The 20,438-nt window shown below is 44.5% G+C and overlaps 1 protein-coding gene across 1 annotated transcript; it reads right to left on the bottom strand.

Moving 5' to 3' along the window:
* Positions 1-11,686: 11,686 nt before the first annotated feature.
* On the bottom strand, positions 11,687-15,594 carry LOC142790837 (uncharacterized). Its single transcript, XM_075885365.1, has 3 exons — positions 13,651-15,594; positions 12,874-12,995; positions 11,687-12,227 (listed from the first exon to the last, which is right to left on the bottom strand). Exons 1-3 carry the CDS (start codon positions 15,592-15,594, stop codon positions 11,687-11,689), a joined length of 2,607 nt encoding a protein of 868 aa, XP_075741480.1.
* Positions 15,595-20,438: the final 4,844 nt, after the last annotated feature.

Here is a 20,438-nt window from a genome sequence, read left to right as displayed (position 1 = left end):
CAACGAAGCAGTGGACTGGCTTGCCCGCCGTGCGTGCGGTGCTCGGTCTTGATGGCTGTTAAGACACTTGCCAATAGTCACGTCTCGTCTCATTTTACGTGGCAATACTGTCTAACTGAGATAATGTAATTTTTTATTGTTTTTTTCATTGGCACTTTGCTATTGTATTAGTTGAGATAATATGTTGTTCATGTATTGGTCTTCTTTGATGGCTAGATGAACTGATTGAGGCATTTCGTCATCAGACCATCGACAGAACAAAGATTTGTTTTTTTAAGTCCATTATAACCACGAACACAGCGCTCATGGCGAATATTCACATTGACTTTCGCAAGCAATTCTGGATAACATTTTGAGCACTCTAGATGAGCACTAGAAATGTTTCGGGCGAATTTCTCTATTTACCAACCATACTGGAATTCCATACTGGAATTCCAATAGCCGGTTATTGATGCATCTTCCGAATGTATTAAGACACCTTCACCATGAGTATACCAATAAAGGGATCTATAGTCGTCTGTATTGTTCAAATAAAGTCCGACGCTACAAGGGTTTCTTGGTTACGAAAGCCTATCCCTCGGCCTTGTACAATTTTATTCAAAACACACATGCAGGTTTGCTTCGTGTGTAAAGTTCAGTAGAGAACGATGGTGAGGTACACGAACTCAGCGGTCAAAGTAGGTTGGTCGGCCAGGCTTGAGACCTGTAGCGCAAATTTGTCGGCTTAATTCTAGACCAATGCATATCCACAGTAAGTGTAAGGCAGCTATATCCTAAATTGGGTGTCACAAAACGGTCATGATTCGCCAAACGGGCCTTATTATTTTTGCGTCCAATGAATGGTGATGGATGGGGTAAGCGCGACCACAACAAGAAGCCCATGCAACGTAACCACCTCTCGGCGAGTTATATCATAAGAGAAGTTTGATTACCACGGAAGTGTAAGAGCTCGTATGGTACGACGGAGGCTATCCTTTTCCCAGAGAATCTGTCCCTGAACGTCCTCCGGCAAATACGGTAGCGGGTGGGATGTAACTTAAAGACGGGTGACCAAATCAACTTTAACAAGGTCCGCAAAGCGCCTTGTCGAACCCACTGAACACGGATTTCACAGATGGGGAGACAGCAAGATCGTTAATATCATCGGAGAGTGACGTAAATTGATACACCCCTTGTATATTGTGAATAAGTTGCGTCGAGCCGGTACGATGTTGAGCTAAGAGCATTTGGTAGGCTGTAGATGAGGTAGCAGCGCTGCCAGTTCATCACGTGTGAAGGCCAGCTCCGCTCGGTGAGCCAGTGGTGCAGGATCCGCATAAAATGAGTTTTTGTGGCCAGCCCCTGGTATAAATGAAAATGCCAGGGCGGTATGAATAATGTTGCCGCTGCTCACACTGGAATCAGTATAATCAATGACAGTAGGTGTTCGGTACGAAGCACGCGGAAAACTTGGGTGTTCACCTGGCGCGAAAGCATGCAGTAAATACGACCAATGGGTTTGTTTTCAGTGAGCTGCATTTAGTTCAACGGGGCAGTAGTGGACATTTTTTGAGGGTGTGGTGAGCTTCTTTGTCCATGCAGCGCGCTAATGCAGCAGCCGAACAGAACGTTGATGGCATCAGGTTGCGCGCACAATGACGGTGGTGTACTAATTCATCAATAGTGTTTAGTGGGGCCTCCTGTTGCATTACTGTCAGAGGAGTGATGCGTGTCCGTCCAGTTATGGCACGCGAGGCTTCGTGGTTGATCGCCTTTGGATGTGCTCAATCTTATACCATGAGTTGACGAAATTGAGAGGGGTAAACGAGTTTTTGCTGCAATATCTAACGGAAGAGGAGGCGAGCCATGTTGGAGTTAGCATGACCAGATTTTTTCGCAATGCTTTGTACAAATTGTATTGTTTCTTATGCTTGCTGCTTGGCACTCTTGACCCAGGACTTAATATTGTCGTAGAGCGTCAAATACTTTAGTGAAAGAATAAAGAAAAACACATATTTATTGACCGATGCAATGCAACGCTACAAAGATGAAACACCTTTCTTGAGACTATAAGTCATAGAATGAATGCACTAGAGAAAAAAATCGCAGCATATCCACGGAGTGCATGATGGTGAGTGGGGCGAAGCATCCGTCAGTCCGTCCGTGCGTCCGTCTGTCCAACCATTCGTTCCCGTCTTTCATCCGTTCGTGCGTCCATTCATCTGTCCACGCATTCATCCGTCCGTGCGTCCAGCTTTGCGTTCTTCCGTGTGTCCATTCGTGCATCCATCTGTGTGGCCGTCCGTGCGTCCATTCGTGCGGCCTTCCATGCGGCTGTCCGCGCGTCCGTCTTTACGTTTGTCCATGCGTCCGTCTGTCCATGCGTCCATATGTGCAACTGTCCGTCCGTCCGTGCATCTGTCTTTCCATCTGTTCATGCATCTGTCCATCCGTCCGTCTATCTAGCAAACACTGTTAAGACCGTCATCTCGCATCTTTTCATCATATATTCATCTTATAGAAGTACCGTCATCCAGCGAACACTCTAAAGACTAAACGAAAGGTAGTGCAGCCGGGCTAGAAGAGCGGCATGCGCGCACTTTCTTACCACTTGCACTTCGTGTCTAGTTCCCACCTTTCCCTGCCGCTAGTTCATGGCAGTGAGGTCCAGCCCTTGCCGAATCTTGCTAAAACAAGAAGGTTACACCCAGTGACTTTAACGTGGCAACCTTTCCTGGTCAGATAGTGCTCAAATGGCGTCTTTTTGTTACTAGTTCTTTTCATTAAGCCTCAAATTCAAGGCAAATTTATTGTAGATAAAGTCACCGACACTCTACTCTTTATGTTGTATCATCGGAAACGACTATCTTTTTATTTATGAATAATGTGCGTGGGTTTCCTTCTCAATTCCTCTAGTCCTACTACTGGCTACCTACTACTACTACTACTACGTACATCACGGACACACAACTCACGGCTTCTGTAAACGAAATTCTCTAAATTGCGAAGTGATATATAGGTCGGCTAAGCAAAACCTGCACTTGCTAGCGCATGTTGACTTTTCGCTGTGTTAAAGTTGGCAGCGTTTAAAAAGAATGTGTTCAATGTTTTATGAAAATGTTAGTGAAAGGTTCACCGCCATTTCGTGACATCAGGTAGCACTACTTAAGAGTTAACCAACCTCAACATTTCGAAAACCTACCCAATGGTAGCACGTGCTAGCCAACACTGACCAGTTATAGGGAACTCGCACTGACATTAAATGTTAACCTGTCCAACACGACACTAGTTCTATTACCCAACTATACTAACGAAACTTTAGTCGTTACGCTTTCTTAACTAACACATGCGCTTTCTGACATCCGGTTTCGTCCAGCTACGTGCTTTAATAGCTTCAGTAGGCAAGAAGAGCTTTGGCAAATGGCCTGCTGATTTTCTACACTTTCCTTTCTTTATTAGCCAAAATATATTCAAATAAACGTTCTTTTCAGCTACACAAAAATAAGAGATTCCCTTGAATTTTGCGCACATTCCTTTTAACGAAAAAATAAAGAGAAACTCTCGTTATACTTGAAAGAATCTTGAAAACGTGCTATTATTTCGACGTTAGTAGCTGGTGAGTTAAATGACCAGAAATGTTTTGGGGTACACCGCTTGCAGTATTGGAACCATCTTTAAGAGATTAGTAGGCACTAGCCGCACTTACCCAGTTTAGGTAGCCAATTAGGCCGAATTCGCGAGCCGTATTTAGCACTACGTTTTATTAGCAATATATATCGATCACTAGTGCGGCAGCAAGCGCAATGTGGTGCTTGTCAGCCATGAGCGATTCATCACTCCGCCATTCTTATATTGTCCTAATGAAACGTTCACAAATGCTTTATTCCACTACGAGAACCCTGACATTAACTTCGACAACCAGCGTAGCTTTTATATGAGGAAAAGCGGTACACATTGATCAAACCCGTGCTGCCTCGTCGTTCGTGTTATATCGCTTATAGTGAAATATACGGCACTTTTTGAAAATACTCTAATGGCACCTTGCCGTTTAGCAATAGTGATACAGGCTCCGTGCGCTTTGTAAGATATTATGATATTATGGTGTCATTTATTACTGTCATATATTCTGATATATGACCTATAAAAAGCATGCCATATATACCATTATTACGAAACCACCACGACTGCTTCAAGACGTGTACATCAAGCCAACCGCGTCAGTGATATCACAATATATGCATCTCTGTAATGCGCAAGTATGCGACGTATCATTCACGTTTTTGTGCTAGCAGGGCATACAATGTGCTTTCATAAGCTAGTCGCTATCTCATACTGATCACAAACTGCGAAAAATAACGCAGGGCTGGTAGCCTGACACTGGAAAGCTCTTCCAGGTGTTGCGTCATCTTTTCACTCTCAGCTTTTAAAGACGATAATCTTTCTTGGGGACTTTTGACGCAAATATTTTAGTCTGCCTGCCTGCCTGCCTGCCTGTCTGCCCGCCCGCCTGCCAGCCTGCCTGCCTGCCTGCCTGGCTGCCTGCCTGTCTGCCTGCCTGCCTGCCTGTCTGTCTGTCTGTCTGTCTGCCTGTCTGTCTGTCTGTCTGTCTGTGTCTGCCTGTCTGTCTGTCTGTTTGTCTATTTGTCTACCCTTAATGGTACCTTAAATGACATCAAAGTGGCCAAACAAGACACCAAACGGCTGACCTCATCCGCAGCAATCATCTATATTGCTCAAGATTCTGCGTTCATACTTTTGCGATTGTCAATTAAAAAGCAATTTTTGCTCATATTTGAGGCTCCATAACAACACGTCAATATTCTGTGTGTCTCTTGCCAGAAAAGGCATAGATAAGTAATTATAAGTACCGTAGCGTTTATCACGTTGCACTGACTAGGCAACGCTTGCACGAAAAGGCAAGTGTTCCAGCGTGGGACAGGGCGCGGATAAGCTTGGCTTTATTACCCAAATGGAGACCCGCACCCACACGTAAGGCGACATCAATGAAAGCGAGCGCCTGTATAAACCTCAGTGCCATGTTCGTCAAATACCACTCAGAAGTGCCCAACTTCCCATTAGCAACGAATACATTATCTCGTTCATGTCCAGACCAAACGCCTCAGCGGATGCAGGAGCCTGAAAGGTTCCGGCGGTGACTGCCTTTCCCCGCGTAATCGTGTCGTATAACAAAGCGTGACTGCGCAGCAGACGCCACTTTCCGGCCTTCGCTATGCTAATACACAACATGCACTTGTGTCTATGAGCTTCCCACTCTATCTCACAATGTATGTGCCACCGTATTCATCTGGGAGGGTTTGTCCCATCCACAAGCTTCATTTTCTAGCAATGTGAGAAGGTAGCCTTTTGCCATATTGCAATCATTCATCGATGTGCCTAAAAAAACAAGCGCGACCTCAAGCAAGATTGTCTACCACGAGAATTCTTTTTAGCCGGGCCGTCTTAGAAGCGCCGCGTTGCGTTGCAAGTTTGCGTCTTCTTTCGAGGTGTACATTCCTAAGAAAGTTTGTTCGTGCGTTTCTTTTTAGGGGCGAAGCTCCTCAAAGCAGCGCCCGTTCACCCCTCCTAGTCGTAGTCGTAGTTTGTAACCAGTCTTACCTTTTCACCTGCAAGGTGATGCTGGTGGGAGATTTCTCCTGTTCGTTGTTGAACAATAAAAAATTCGCAGCGTGCGCGTTATCTAAAAGCTGAATTCTCCTGTCTCTCATTCTCCATTAGCAGCCATCGGCATGCGCATTGAGCAATATCCGGCAAGAAAGGATTGCTTCGTTATACTCGCTGGGCGTATTCTCCTTGGTTTTAGAAAGGTTTAGCGAGCGTTAGGCCGCAGATTCATGAATACAGTAAACTAGTATATACCATGGTGGTTAAAGGTGGGAAGTAGACACGAAGCGCAAGCCATAAGAAATTATGAGTGTGCCACCTCTCGTTTAGTCCTTGTAATGTCCGCTGGATGGCGGTGCTTCTCTATGCAGAATAAACGATGAAAAGATGCGAGATCGTGGTATTGGAGTGTTCACTAGATAAACGAATGGACACACAGACAGACGCATGGACGGATGCATGGATGGCTGCATGGACGGATGGACGCATGGACCGACGCAGGGGCGAATGCATGGACAAACGCGGAGACGGACGCACAAATGGACGTGTAGACGCACGAACAGACGCACGCATGGACGGGCAGATGGACGCGTGGACGGTCACACAGACGGACGCATGGACGGACGGAATAAAGAACGAATGAACGAATGGATGCCTCGCCCCACTCTCCATCATACACTCCGTGGATATGCAGCTATTTTTTGTGATATCAATGATAAAGAGAGCATGGAAATCTATATATTTTTTTGTGTGTGTTCGAGTGTCTCTGTATTGGAGCAAGCTGTATAAAAAGTATTAGTCGTGAAAAACAACGCCTTAATATTACCATAAAAGAGAGAAGATGAAATTATTTCTAGTTTTTTTGTAAACAATATTGTTTAAGAAATTGCCACATTTACGGGGTTGAAGACTTCAAAAGTATTAAGCAAGTGAAACCAGCAGATTAACTGTGCGTCAGAAAATTTGACATATCCCTTGTACTTGGGAATAGAAGTTACGCCAAGCATGCGGAGTGAAGGTGACCGTGTTGCAAATTTTTATTTAGCGACACGTTATAAAATGGCTCTAAATATATGTACAAATTTGGCATGCACAGACATGTTCAAGAGTTGCGTATGTTTATATAACCAGTTCTTTGCACTTGCGCAACGATGCCAACTGGAAGATCTGTATTACCAACACCAGAAGCTGATATGATGCGCTCATGTTTGCGCGCATGCTGGCCTTGGGCACTGCTGCATACGTCGCTCCAGTGCATGGCAACTGACCACAATTGACGTTAATATGACGTGGCGACTGGATCAAATGAGTACGTATGTAATGTTTACAAAATTGGATAGGCAGCACTGCAACCACTATTTACTTTTAATGAAAATTACCGTTTATTTGAAAAGTAGTTCCAAGACCTGGCGTAGTAGCTCTGTGTTAAAATGATTCATTACCACGCATAATGCTTGGCTTTGATTCCAGCTTGAACCCTGACATTAGTTCTTTTTATTCGCCTGATCAACGCGGGCAATGTAGGGTATTTGCTAACCCTCACACGTTAAAATTTTCGATGTCTGTTCTCGTCGTTCCTAAGCAGATACTAAGTGTCAATCACCTGTGGCACATACCCGCATACCAGTGGCACATACCCACCCATGGGTAAGTGCCACTGCCTGGCGGGAAGTGTTTGACGATCTAGTTGACGGGAATGTGACATCTTGACAAGCGTGTCATATTCATCAACCACCTTACCCTCCCATGATAATTTTGATTCGCGCCTAGTTAAGGGGTGACCACGAGAGTACCCAAACGTAAGTGGCTAAATAGATAGATAGATAGATAGATAGATAGATAGATAGATAGATAGATAAATAGATAGATAGATAGATAGATAGATAGATAGATAGATAGATAGATAGATAGATAGATAGATAGATAGATAGATAGATAGATAGATACCCTCAAGGTCGCTGAAGTTCGCTACAAAATGCTTCGCATTTAAGAAATGTCCCGAGTATGATAACTGATTCTGAAGGCTAAACTGATGTTTTGTCGATTTGGGCACTGGGACAACTTAAAGGTCTTTCAAAGTAGAGTACATAGTACTCTAGGTCGTCTAACATTTTTCCTAAATAGCACAATATTATCATTCCGTGTTGTACATAAAACTTATACGTTTATTGCATCTTCCATACTAGTGAACTCCTCATCACTGATATGTAAGCTCTGTACACACAACATAACTTCACGAGCTACATAAGGACGATACACGCTTTTTAATTGATGGAGGCGTTTTTGGCACAAAAACCACAGCATATCCAGGGAGTGAATGATGATCAGTAGGGTGAAGCGTCCGCCCTTCCATCCATCCGTCCTTTCGTCTGGCTGTTTGTCTGTCCATCCATCTGTCCATCCGTCCAATCATCTGTTCGTACGTCTGTCTGTACATCCGTCCGTCCTTTCGTCTGGCTGTTTGTCTGTCCATCCAACCGTCCATCCGTCCAATCATCTGTTCGTGCGTCTGTCTGTACATCCGTCCATTTGTCTGTCCGTCAGTCAACTAAATGAAACCTTTAACTATATGAAAACCACAAATGCCATCTAGTGACAATATTTCTAAGACATATACACAAAACGCCATCAAATGAGCAATTTTTAAAACTAACTAGAAGTGGCGACTACTACAGCATACTACTACGAGTGATACACCCACACCCGAAGGAGTTTCACCCCTAAAACTATTACGTTAGGAGACAAATATAGTCGGTTACAGCCTAATCATGATTGAAAAAACTAAACTCAAAGCCACCCTGGTAGAGTTTGCCTAAATGTGTGTTGAAAAAAAAGTTGTTATCGAGGTGCAGTACGAGGTCTTCTACTATGAGAGAGCATAAAGCCGTCCAGTGGGCCTCCCACTTGAGCCCGTAGCGACAAAAATTATGCCGTGAACAAACTTCCGGCAATGAAGCCTCACTTACATCACGTCAGAGTGTTTTCACAGATTTTTTACATATAATAGGTCGCAGCAGCTGGTGTTCACTTCGATAGTTTTCAATAAAAAAATACTTCTTACCAAGTTTCGTTAGATGCTACAACTTCACTAATCGGCGAAACCTAGCATTTTAACAAAGAACGGCGACCCTAATGTAGGATATGTGTGATACTTCTTCAACAGTCAGAATGCGTTTATGGTTACACGGAAAATTGCGAATCTTTGCTTGTTACTCAGATAAATGACAGGCGTGCTGTAATACTGGGGGCCGAGCGCTAACTCATTCTTATGTTGTTAATAACTATACCTTGCACATTAGGTACAGTACAGTTATTTAAATGAATCTTCGCCTACATCCGCAGTTTCACAAAAGCTGCGAAAAGTGTGGTTCGTTATGGTATTTGAAGTTGCAACTTGAACAAGCAAAAAGACGCACGAAAGTATGCAGCTAATTTACTTATCTACACTGTTCACAATAAACATGAAAACAATAAAAAATACAAGGAGCAATTTTCTCAATGAGCATATATAAAACGTTCTTATGGGAGAAGCTAGCCATTGATACAAGAGAAAGGAGAATTTTTGTGCAGTAGAAAACCTTAACAAATGTTCGCTGCCGCATCAATAACCAATATTTAACGAAAAACAAAGACTTTTTGACAACTACTTTATGTTACAGGATTTAATTCCGTAACTTACGGGGTTCCATCCAGATTTAGTACGTTTTCGTGCGTATTTGTGTTAAGGGGATGAGTGGGTGTCTTAGTGTTCTGCCTTTTGGCGCTGGTGAATGTTTTTTAAAACTATAATCGTGTGCAGTGAACTCATTTTTTGGCTAGACTGAGATGTCGTATATTAGTGTCTCTGTCAACCTGAAAGCTTTTTTCACACGGCTCTCTAAAAACAATCAGAAATTCATTGTAACTTGGGCGGTTATTAAATACCGTCCTGGTCAATGCGATCTTTGAAAGGCTATTATAGAATGAACATATACGTTAAGCAGATTCTTTTAGTAATTGTCAGTAGTGACTCGACATTTCTCTTATTCATAAATGTGTCTGCAAGTTAACTTCAAATTGCGTTTATTCCCTAAAGAAATATATAATTTGAGATGAAAGCAGATACATAGCGTATTTTCCTGTATAAGAAGAAGCTGTATACCATAAAGCCAGGTTTCACTTGCAATTCTAAAAAGAAAAGAAAGTTGGGTATTGACCACTGTGACGGAGTTGCCTACAGAGCTGTGATTGACAGATTGATTTATTGTTTATTGATCTCTGTATTGTCGAAGGAATATACCCTTAAGCCACATGTTGTGGTGTAACTGACTGAGGCGTCATGCATATTTCATCTCAAATTGATGCGATTCATCACTTGGTAACAATAAAGCTATAACAAGCTGCGAAACATTACGGACGATGCGAGCGCTGGGCAAAATGCATGTCCACGCTACTAATATTGGTGGCGCATCAGTACCATCGAATGATGTGCTGAGACGTGAAGGGACTTCTTGTTAATCCCGGTAATCTCAACTTTTATTGCCACGCAGCACGTAATTCGGTATTTTTTCGTAAAGCTTCCATTGGCAATAAATCCTTCAGACATCCACTGGGACAACCTCATATCAAAAACTACGGCGCGCCCCAAGCAGTGTGCCATTGCATTATGAGTTTGTGTGGAAGGTTGCGACTGATGAATATATTATAATAATGTGCGCACGTTTCATGAAACCAAAACGCCAGCACGTAGCAATAAATGCTAAAGATTCATTCATTCATTATTTAAAGGGGTTTTGCTACTGATACAATTTCGTTGGAAGAAGTAGCATAGATGAATTCATTCATTACACGTGTATGCTTTGGCTCATTAAATTGTCTTGTGTTTTCCGGCCTCTTAAAAGAGCCGATCGAGGCAGTGACAATTCTGTGAGTTTGAGATTAATATGTAGAGTGTCTTGTTACACCTGAATTAACTCTCATGCGTGCAATATTTGATCGCGTAGCGTATGTAGCAGTCAATACGAATAGGAGGCAGTCATTCGTACAACTATCAACATATTTATTATAGACGCCATATCCATTCATCTTTAAGGTGACTGCAGAAAGCACCGCACATCGTGCAATATTTAGACTGTCACCTCACTGTTTAATCGCTACTCATTGTTTAATCTTTATGCGGCGTTAGAACGTGCGGCATCCACCGACACTATTTACGACTTTGGCCTACTACCAATGCTCCTAAAAAGATAAAAAATAGCGTGGGTGACAAAAGCCGCGGCGATCATAGCACACGTTCAACATTCTGTGGCACGCCCAGCCACTGTGACCGCTATCGACCGGCACTCAATTACATCTGATGGTCGGACACAAAAAGATCTCGGTCGTGAGTGGGCACTGCCCTTCCAGATGGAGAAGGGTCTTTTTTATTCAGTGTAGTGACCACATTCATGATCTTCTTATTGATGCGTTTGTTGTACTGTTTCTTTTTTATAATTTTCTATTTTGACTGGCTCTGCTATAAGTACAGTCCGATTTCTACCTCAATAGAAGGTCTCAGCCTGTCGTGACATCTGACTGTTCCTTCTATTATTAATGTAGTGTCCACCTTAATTCAGGAGGATTGCAGGGCGTTATCATGCCTTACGACACATGAATAATAATGTCGTGTGTTGTGGTGTTGTATGTGAATACAAATAGAGTATTCGTCTTCTTTCTACACTAACATAATATCTTTTAATGTGGTTAATAAAGCACAGTAACAACAAAAATGTACGTCGTACCAAAACATGCAAGCAATATTGCCCTGTTGGTAAGGCGCATGTATTTCCGCTACGCGACAACGTTAGAAAAATCGGAAATATTCTGGGCACCTCATCATTTGTGGGTGCTTAAAGAAAGTGTAGTATCGTAAGAGCGAAGAATAAGACGATGCATGGCCGGAACAAGAAGGAACAATGGTTTATTCACGAGGCTGCTGTCATGGTTTTAATACCCTGGCCCGAGGCCGGAGCATGCGCCGTGGCGAGGGGTGGAGGCACGTGTTATCGGTATGTTCTTCGGCGCGTGCACCTGATAATCTACGATATATCACTTCCTCTCCTCTGAGCTAGAACCTATCCGGCGGCTTGCGGGCACGGGTGGAGCGTCGGAGTGGGAGTGGTTCTGCCGTGGACCTTGGACTTGCTGGCTCGATGCCACCGCCAGACGCTTCCTCACCAGGCTCGGACAGACCGGCCTGAAGGGCTTCGCTGCTAGTTGACTGGATGCCGCTGGATGAGAGTGGCAATTGCTCCATGGCAATTGGCGTTTCGCACGGTTCTTTCTTAACCGGTGTCGACGAGTCGCGTGGTCGTACTTGATCGACGTGTCTACGTTGCACCCCCCTTGGCGTGCTAACGGTTAACAATCGCTTGCCTTCGACTGTTGTCACGGTTCCGGGTAGCCACCTTTGACCTAGCTGACTGTACTGTCGACTCCACACCTCCCTTCCTGGTGCAAACTCTTTCTTTCCAGAGTTCGGGACTCCGTTGACGGTAGCCTCCCTCTTCGCCCCGTATTCCTCTGCCAGGTAGGTGCTCAGGCGGGTTTGTGGTTGGAATCCAAAAAGCCTTTCCGCGGGCGACTGCTCCTCTCGGGTCGGTGTGGTCCTGTAACACAACAAAAAATTTGGCAAGCCGACTTTGCAGCGTTCCCACCCGATTTTTCTTCAGGCCCTCCTTGATGGTGCGTACTGCCCGTTCCGCCAAACCGTTGGATTGCGGGTAGTATGGGGCCGTCGTTACGTGGCGCACCCCATTTTCCCGGAAGAACCGCGCTGTCTCTGCACTGGTGAATTGCGGACCGTTATCCGACACGACAGTCCGTGGTATGCCAAATCGCGCGAAAATGCACCTAAGTGTGTCTACCGTAGTCGCTGCTGTCGCCGTCTTCAAGGGCACTGCTTCGATCCACTTAGTCTCGGCGTCGACGAGAACGAAGATCATATGCCCTTCCACGGGACCAGCAAAATCCACGTGTAGGCGGTACCACCGTCTGTTGTTCTTTGGCCAGTTTGCCGGGACCTGCGCTGGGGGCATGGGCAAACACTGCACACATTGGGGACACCGTTTTGCAAGCATTTCAATTTCACCGTCTAGCCCTGGGTACCAGAAAATTGAGCGCGCGAGGTTCTTCATTGCCGTGATGCCTGGGTGCGTATCGTGCAACTCTTTCAAAACAAATTGCCGGGCAGTTTTAGGCAGAACTACCCGGTGGCCCCAGTAGAGTATCCCGTTACTCACGGCCAATTCATGCCTCCGTGCAAAATACGGTTGGTACTGCTGTTCCTCTGAACCGAGACGCCTTGGCCAGCCTTGCAAGATCCAAGTCTTCACTTGCTGAAGTACGTCATCTTTGCTGGTGTGGTCTGAAATACTCTGCGCAGACAAAGCAAAATCCTCCATAGCCTGCGCATGCAGGACATATTCGGCTAGTTCATTTTCCCAGCCATTATCGCGAACCGGTAATGGCAACCGGCTTAGAGCGTCGGCATTTGCAATTAGCTCTCCTTTTCTGTATTCCAAGTCGTATTGATAAGCTGCTAAGAGCCGCGCCCAACGTTTGCGGAATGGGTTTATCTGGGCCTAGCAAACCAGTCAGAGGCTTGTGATCGGTCACCAGAGTAAACTTGTTGCCAAACAAATAATCTCGAAATTTTACCACGCCGAAGACAAGCGCTAGTGCCTCCTTTTCCAATTGTGAATAATTACGTTCCGCCGACGTTAGAGTTCTCGAGCGGAACGCTATGGGATGATCCACTCCTTGTATGCGGTGCGACAAAACTGCGCCTATACCCTCGGCCGACGCATCACACTCAAGCCGCAAGGGTCTTTGGGGGTCGTAATGCACAAGAAAGTTCGCCCTTCTCATGGCGCGCTTGGTTTCTTGGAATGCTGTTCTCTGTGCGGGCCCCCAACACCACAGTGCTCCTTTAGACAAGAGTCGGTGTAACGGGGCCAAAGTGGACGACAAGTTCGGTAGAAATTTGGAATAGTATGTGACCAGTCCTAATAATGATTTAAGCTGGCTTACCGAAGTCGGTGGCGGTGCCGCTAGCACTGCTTCCAAATTGTCCTGCAGTGGGTGGAGGCTTTTTGCATCGATTCTGTGCCCTAGAAATACCACTTCTTTCTCCCGGAAGTGGCACTTCTCCTTGTTCAGTGTTAGGCCGTTCGCCCGAAGTCGTTCGAACACTTGCCGCAGTATCGTTGTGTCATACTCTTTTTCTGCTACAATAATATCGTCCAAGTAAACTTTCACCCCTGGTATACCCTGCAGCACGGCTTCAATGCGCCGCTGAAACAGCGCAGGCGCTGAGGCAATGCCAAAAGCCAAGCGGTTGTAGCAGAAGAGGCCTTTGTGTGTATTCAACACAGTTATCTTCTTAGCATCATCATCCAGGGGAAGCTGGTTGTATGCGTTTCGTAAGTCGAGTGTGCTGAACACTTCGCCTCCTGATAGCGCCGCAAAGATGTCGTCAATTTTTGGAAGCGGGTACTGCTCTGTTCTTGTCGCTGGATTAACTGTTAGCTTAAAGTCCCCACACAGCCGGATGTCTCCGTTCTTCTTTGCTACGGGCACGACCCGTGTTGCCCATTCAGCCACGCTCACTGGGGACAGCACGCCCACTTCCACCAGTCGGTCAATTTCGGCGGAGACTTGCGCTCTCATGGCATACGGGACTGTCCGAGCCTTCAGAAATCGAGGTTGCGCACTTTCCTTGAGGTACAGCTTCACCGGTGGTCCCTTACAGCATCCGTGGTTCTCAAAGAGGTCCAGAAACTCGTCAAAAAGTGCGGTTAGCTGGCTGTCGGCGTGAACAACATTCACCGAAGACGACGTGCCTTCTACTAGCAACATGCCTGCTTTGCGAAATTCCTCTATTGTGTCCCTTCCGCACAAAAGGGGCCCTCGATGGTCCACTACTATCAGCGAACTGCTCACCGTTACTGGTCCAAGCTGTACCTGCATGTCTACCTTGCCAACGACCGGCAACGGTCCCAGGAAACATGAAAGGCGTAGTGGAGTTTTTTGCAGAGCCGGCCACCACTTGCGATGCTTCTTGTACAAGCTTTTGGGAATCACGCTTACTGGTGATCCAGTATCGACAATCATTCGCAGCCTACGGCCTTCCCACGTTAAGGTGCGCTCGATTGGCTGCACCAAGTGCTTATTGGCGGAACTGTGTGCAACGAGAGCATACAACCTCTCTTCTTCGCTTTCACATTCGGTTCCGTCGACAGCGAACGTTCCTGACCTGGGGGTGTGGGGTCTTTTGCAAGCCCTAGCAAGATGCCCTCTTTTACCACGTTGATGGCATATGGAACAGCGATGTCGACAGGACGCCGTTGCATGCGCCCCTTTGCATCTGTCGCATGAAAGGCTGCAATTCTTCCTCCACTGTCTGCCTTGTTGCTGTACCACGTTGACGCCGCCACCTTCGGTCCGGGCGTATGAAGTACGCATGTCCCGAGCGTCTTCGTTCGCTTGCTCAGAAGCTAAGGCGAATTCTTCGGCTTCTTCACGAGTCAAGTTCTTGCGGCCCAGCAGGCACCGGCGCGTTTCCTCATCCCGAATCCCACAAACGATTTGGTCCCGCAACATACGGTCCAGTGTCGCCCCGAAATTACAATTTACGGCCAGTCTTCTCAGTACAGCAATGTAGTCCCGGACGCTTTCTTGCTCATCTTGTTTTCGCATAAAGAAAGAATAGCTTGCTGCTATTTCGTTTGCCTGAGGGTTGAAATGTTCTTCCAAGCATTTCACAACGTCATCGTACGTCAAGGAGTTGATGGCGACCCCCGGCTGGTGCCCTTGCAATATCCGGACGACACTGTCGCTCAACAATGAAACCAGTAGGGCCCGGCGTTTCGCTACGTCGGTAATATCGTTGCCCTCAAAGTAGGCTTCCAACCGGACACGATACGTGCTCCAGCTACTCACGGCGTCGTCGAAGGCAGGGGGTCGGGATCCCATTCTTCTGGTCTCAGCGTCGGAGTGCAATTAACCGGATCCCATCCTCGTCGCCACTGTAGTATCGTAAGGGCGAAGAATAAGACGATGCATGGCCAGAACAATAAGGAACAATAGTTTATTCACGAGGCTGCTGTCTTGGTTTTAATGTTCTAAAAAGGATCAAGAAATGATGCCGATTGGAGAGGTATGACCTTAGGTATAGAAGCAAGCCTTGTTTCTATGGAATATCGTTCCCTACATTCACATATTCTAGAAATTTATCGCACTTGAAGATTTGATATTAAAAATGGTGTGAATGTAAATTATATAGTTTAATTAAAATTGATATCGTCAATCTAAATACTTGAAATAGGATGCTGTCTCTTTCAATGGCTCAGATGTCAAGTGCACCGAATGTATCTAACTAACGCTTTCATACCGACAGTGTTGCCCGCTTTTTGCCATGACAGCTGACTAGACGTCGACATATAACAGCCTCATCGTTATTGGTCCCCGAAAGACAACACTTCGAAAGAGATAGCTGTGAGTTTGCTCACAACTAATCCTGGCCTAATATTTTGTGCGCAATGGTATCTATACGCTAGGAGGACACACGCAAATGGGGCCTTAAAAATGCTTGTTCACAGGCAATACATGCAGTAATTGACACATCTCCATGAAGTGAACCATGACGAGGGGGCGAAGGTCTGGGTATTGCATCGGCGAGTGACCGTACGTCACCTGAGTGTTGCCCCGTATAGTGGAAATTGAGTGTCATAAAGTGTATACTGAAATGTAAGCTCATTTCGCGTTTTATCGTCTTAAGCCATTCGAAGAAAACTTAGAAAATTGCTGGATTGGAAAGTATGCCTCGAAAGCGAATACAAGATCGCGCCATATTATCGGGGGCAGGATACTACTTTAGCGTAGGTACTTTGTTGTAGACATTTAGTGCTCATGTGTGCCTTGATGGTACAGGTTTCTTTGAGAAGCCTCAGAGTCTAGGCAAATTGGATTCATTAGTACTCTGTCCAATGGGTAGTTTTTGCAAGAACAGTGACCTCTTACTTTATAATGAGCCTTCACTGTGACTGCCTTTAAAGCCCATGTAAAGTATTTCTTTCTATCTCATATAAATTTCGACTGCTGCATCGGTTCTATACCGTGACCAAAAAATGAAGACAAGGGTACGTCGAAAGAAGCTTCGCGCCTCAAAAAAAACGAAAAAGAAATACAGCATGTGTACTTGTAATACAATTACTCTGACAAAACGGCGTCAAAAATTAAAAATGACACCAAGACAAGCAGTTTATATGTTTTTTCAGTATTTTGTGTCTTCCAATTAGGGCGTTCACAGTAGGGTATCGTGCAACTGGTCAAAGCTGAAGTTTATTGCACGCGTATTATCTCTAAATAGCAGACAGCTAATGGAATTTTATGATTGGGCCATTAGTTGCGATTTTTGTTGTGAACACAAAAAGAATAGGTCGAGTTAGTAAAACGAAATTCTGCTACAACGGTCCAAGCTTAAAGACTTTTTTTCTCTTAACTGAGAAACAACACATGCACTTTTAATTTCCTCTACAACTCTGTATTTTCCTGCACCCTGAGTAAAAGGCACAATGAGTGGTACCGAAACTCACCACACCCTATGCTAAAAGCAAACTGTCAATTCAGTTAGTGGGAGATGTATCAAACCTAATGAAACTGACATGTAGCGTTTCAAATTGAATGCACCCAGGCACTTCTGCCTATACGTGCTATTGCGATATGTTGAAAGCATATATTTGTATGCTTCTATAAGGTTTCCTGAGGTGCATTCGCATGGAGTGCAGCGTTCAAAATGCAGTAATATGGATGTATTTATTTGAATAGTGTTAAAATATGTAAGTCTATCAGGGCTTGTTTTTAATTTACTAACGGTAACACAACACTCTTCAATCATTTTGGGGCCCCATGCATCTCATAAAAGTTGAGCACGACGCGTCACAATTTATCTATCTTTAGATGTATTTCGTTTACTGTAGTCTTGTAACATAATTGACAAATATATAACGCTCTTCCAAATGATAACATTTTTTTCAAACAATTATCTCCGTAATGAACAACTTTTTTTCCAATTCAATTTTCAACTAGGCTTACAGAGCGAACCCCTTTTCCATGTCACAGTAGGAGGAAGAGTTCTTAGAGAATGCAGTTTTTTTACCCGTTTTTTTGGCCTTACCTGCAACGCCTTACTTTACCCTAGCACCAGCATCAGCGAAGAGCGACGCTTTAATAGAGGACATGGACATCATTTCAAAGAACTGTAGAACTGCGAGCTGGTGAGCAAGGCATTCCTATCTTGTAAAGCACCCTTATCTACAGCACATGCTCTGAGACAGCGTTCAGTGTAGCAGCTGTCTTTATTTTAAAGACAGCTGCTACACTGATTAAACTACTGAATAAGCATTGATTACTGCTACACAGATTAAAACTACGCAAAATTATAACTTCGCACTAGTGGCACGTAGCCTGAAGAATCTTGCATACCTACTGGAGGAAGAGTGCAGCTTGACAGGTTTCTTTTTATTTGTTGTCAGTTTCTTCTTTTTTATGTTATTTGTACTTATTTCTCTTCATTATGTCTTCCTGTCTTTGTATTTTGCCTGCTAGATGTTTATAGTGTGGGCCGAGGATTCATTATTTTTACCTCACGATAAAGAATCTAATTGTATTTCTATTTCTTCATCGTTTTGTCTTTACAGTTTCATACGTCCTTTTTTCTGGCGTTACGTGAAGCGACAGTGCAGTGGCCGTTCCTAAGGTGCTTGGCACCTACTTTTACCTTTACGCAGCTCGAAGAATAAGCGAAACGGAAAAAAGCGTTGTAATATTTGCAACTACCTTATCAATATGCTACAGAAGGATAAAGGTGTTACGCCAAACTACAGATCAGACGACAACAGCGTACAGTCAGGAACGTCAAGAGGCCCCGCACTAGAAAAAAAAGTGGCGTAGTTGGCGATGACTACTACGAACAAAAATTCTTATTGAAGGTTCACAACGTGTAGCACTATACCACCAAATCCACACTAAGTCTCGCTGCCTTCAGGCGAGGTGCTAAGCTTCTCGGTATACAGAGCAAATTCACAAGTGCATTGTATTTTCAGTAAACTTGTTGTTTTACGGCTATACACGTTTGAAGAAAAGTAATGCAAGTTTATTCAGAGTTATTTTTGTAATTGTTCAGTTGCTTTTTACAGCTCTATTGAACGAGTGTAATATTCTTCAAATCGAGAGGAGTAATTTTCACCGTACAATTATTTATATAACGTCTACGACGCTGATGGCATTGTATAAGACAGTTTAAGTGCCTCTGTATTATTCACATGTTCACACTCACTAACTTCACTAGATATCAAGGCAACAGCATCATAAAAACTGAATAACGATGTCGAGAACAGCAATGTCTGCGACACACCAGTTGAAATACGTTTACTCCTCCTAACTATTCCCCTCCTAAAATTCTGCGACAGCCCATACCACGCATTTCCTAGAATCTTTTAGGAGCTGTGTGGGTACTTCGTGAAAAGGGTGCCGTGAAATGGTGGAAAGAATATCTAGCAATGCCAAAAACACCATTCATGTCTCGTTTCACTCGTGGGCTGTTGTGCTTATACGGTGGTACTCCCTTACGAACTTCTATTATCCAACTCGCCATAAAAATAGCATCATTTTACAGTAATAAATGAACAGAGTGTAAGGATGCGCAAGTTCAAGGTAAAGTAAAGTGAAGTTCTCATAGAAAAAGCGGGATCGAACAAAGGCGAGCAAAAAATGATAGCAACGCGCAGAAAAGCTCGACCCACGGCGAAACGGCACGTATTAACTTTCACTATATAAAGTCTGAAACTATAGTATTCAGATAAAGACAGGTAAAGTGTGGTGAAGGAGAGAGGGGGAGACGGCAAAATTAAGCTGCTCCTTCGCCGAGCTGCATTGCACGTCCGGCAGTTTTGCCTCGCTTCGCAAATGCCTGTCAGGCCAGCTCTGTGCAGCTGTAAATTACCGTGTGCCTCCGGCTCACAACTGCGAGGTGGTTGCAACGAGGAGACGTGACCTCGACTCGAAAGACCCATAATATGACTTCCAGTGAATCGTTCACGTGCTGGAGCGAAACGAAGGGAGTCACGCGCGTATCCAATGTTGCTGTTTTTATTGTTATTTGGCAAAGTATTAGTTAAAGAATAAACACTTAACTATGGTCATTATTTCGAATGCGTATCACAGAACCCCACCAGGTGTCTGAAGCACTTTTCAAAATAACCACTATACTCGTGAACCATCAATCATAGTTGCAGAGTTGGCTATCTAATTTTATAAACAATACAAATATACCCCTAAAATAGAGCCGTCACGTCCAGTTACTGTCAATTGTTGTGGGGTGTCATGCGCTGAAGATGATTTATGTAGCAGTGTTACCATCCTCGCCAGCACTAGCACTTCATATCAGCTAATCACTTCTGGTGTTGGTAATATTTATAGACCTGTTGGTGTTGTTAGGCAAGTGCAAAGAGCTAGTTATATAAACATCTGCACTCTTCAAAGTATGTATGCGGACGCAACATTTATACATATATCTGGCGTCATTTCATGACGTGTCACGCTGTAAAAAGTTACAACACGGTCACCTTCACCCCACGTGCTTCGCATGATGCTCATTCTAAAGAACCGTTGGATCTGCCGAACTGTTTCCTTTTTCTAAATACTGTACATGATATTCAAATATCGCCATGTGGGTAAAACATCCTTTTTGCTGAAACTTTCATGTGCTGGACATATTGAAAGGGGAAAGGTGTAGGGAGGCGTGGAAAACTCGGAAA

Source organism: Rhipicephalus microplus, chromosome 2 (genome assembly GCF_043290135.1).
Source record: "Rhipicephalus microplus isolate Deutch F79 chromosome 2, USDA_Rmic, whole genome shotgun sequence".
NCBI lineage: Eukaryota > Metazoa > Arthropoda > Arachnida > Ixodida > Ixodidae > Rhipicephalus > Rhipicephalus microplus.
The sequence above is the reverse complement of the archived record's forward strand: the minus strand, read 5'-3'. Positions and strand labels throughout refer to the sequence as shown.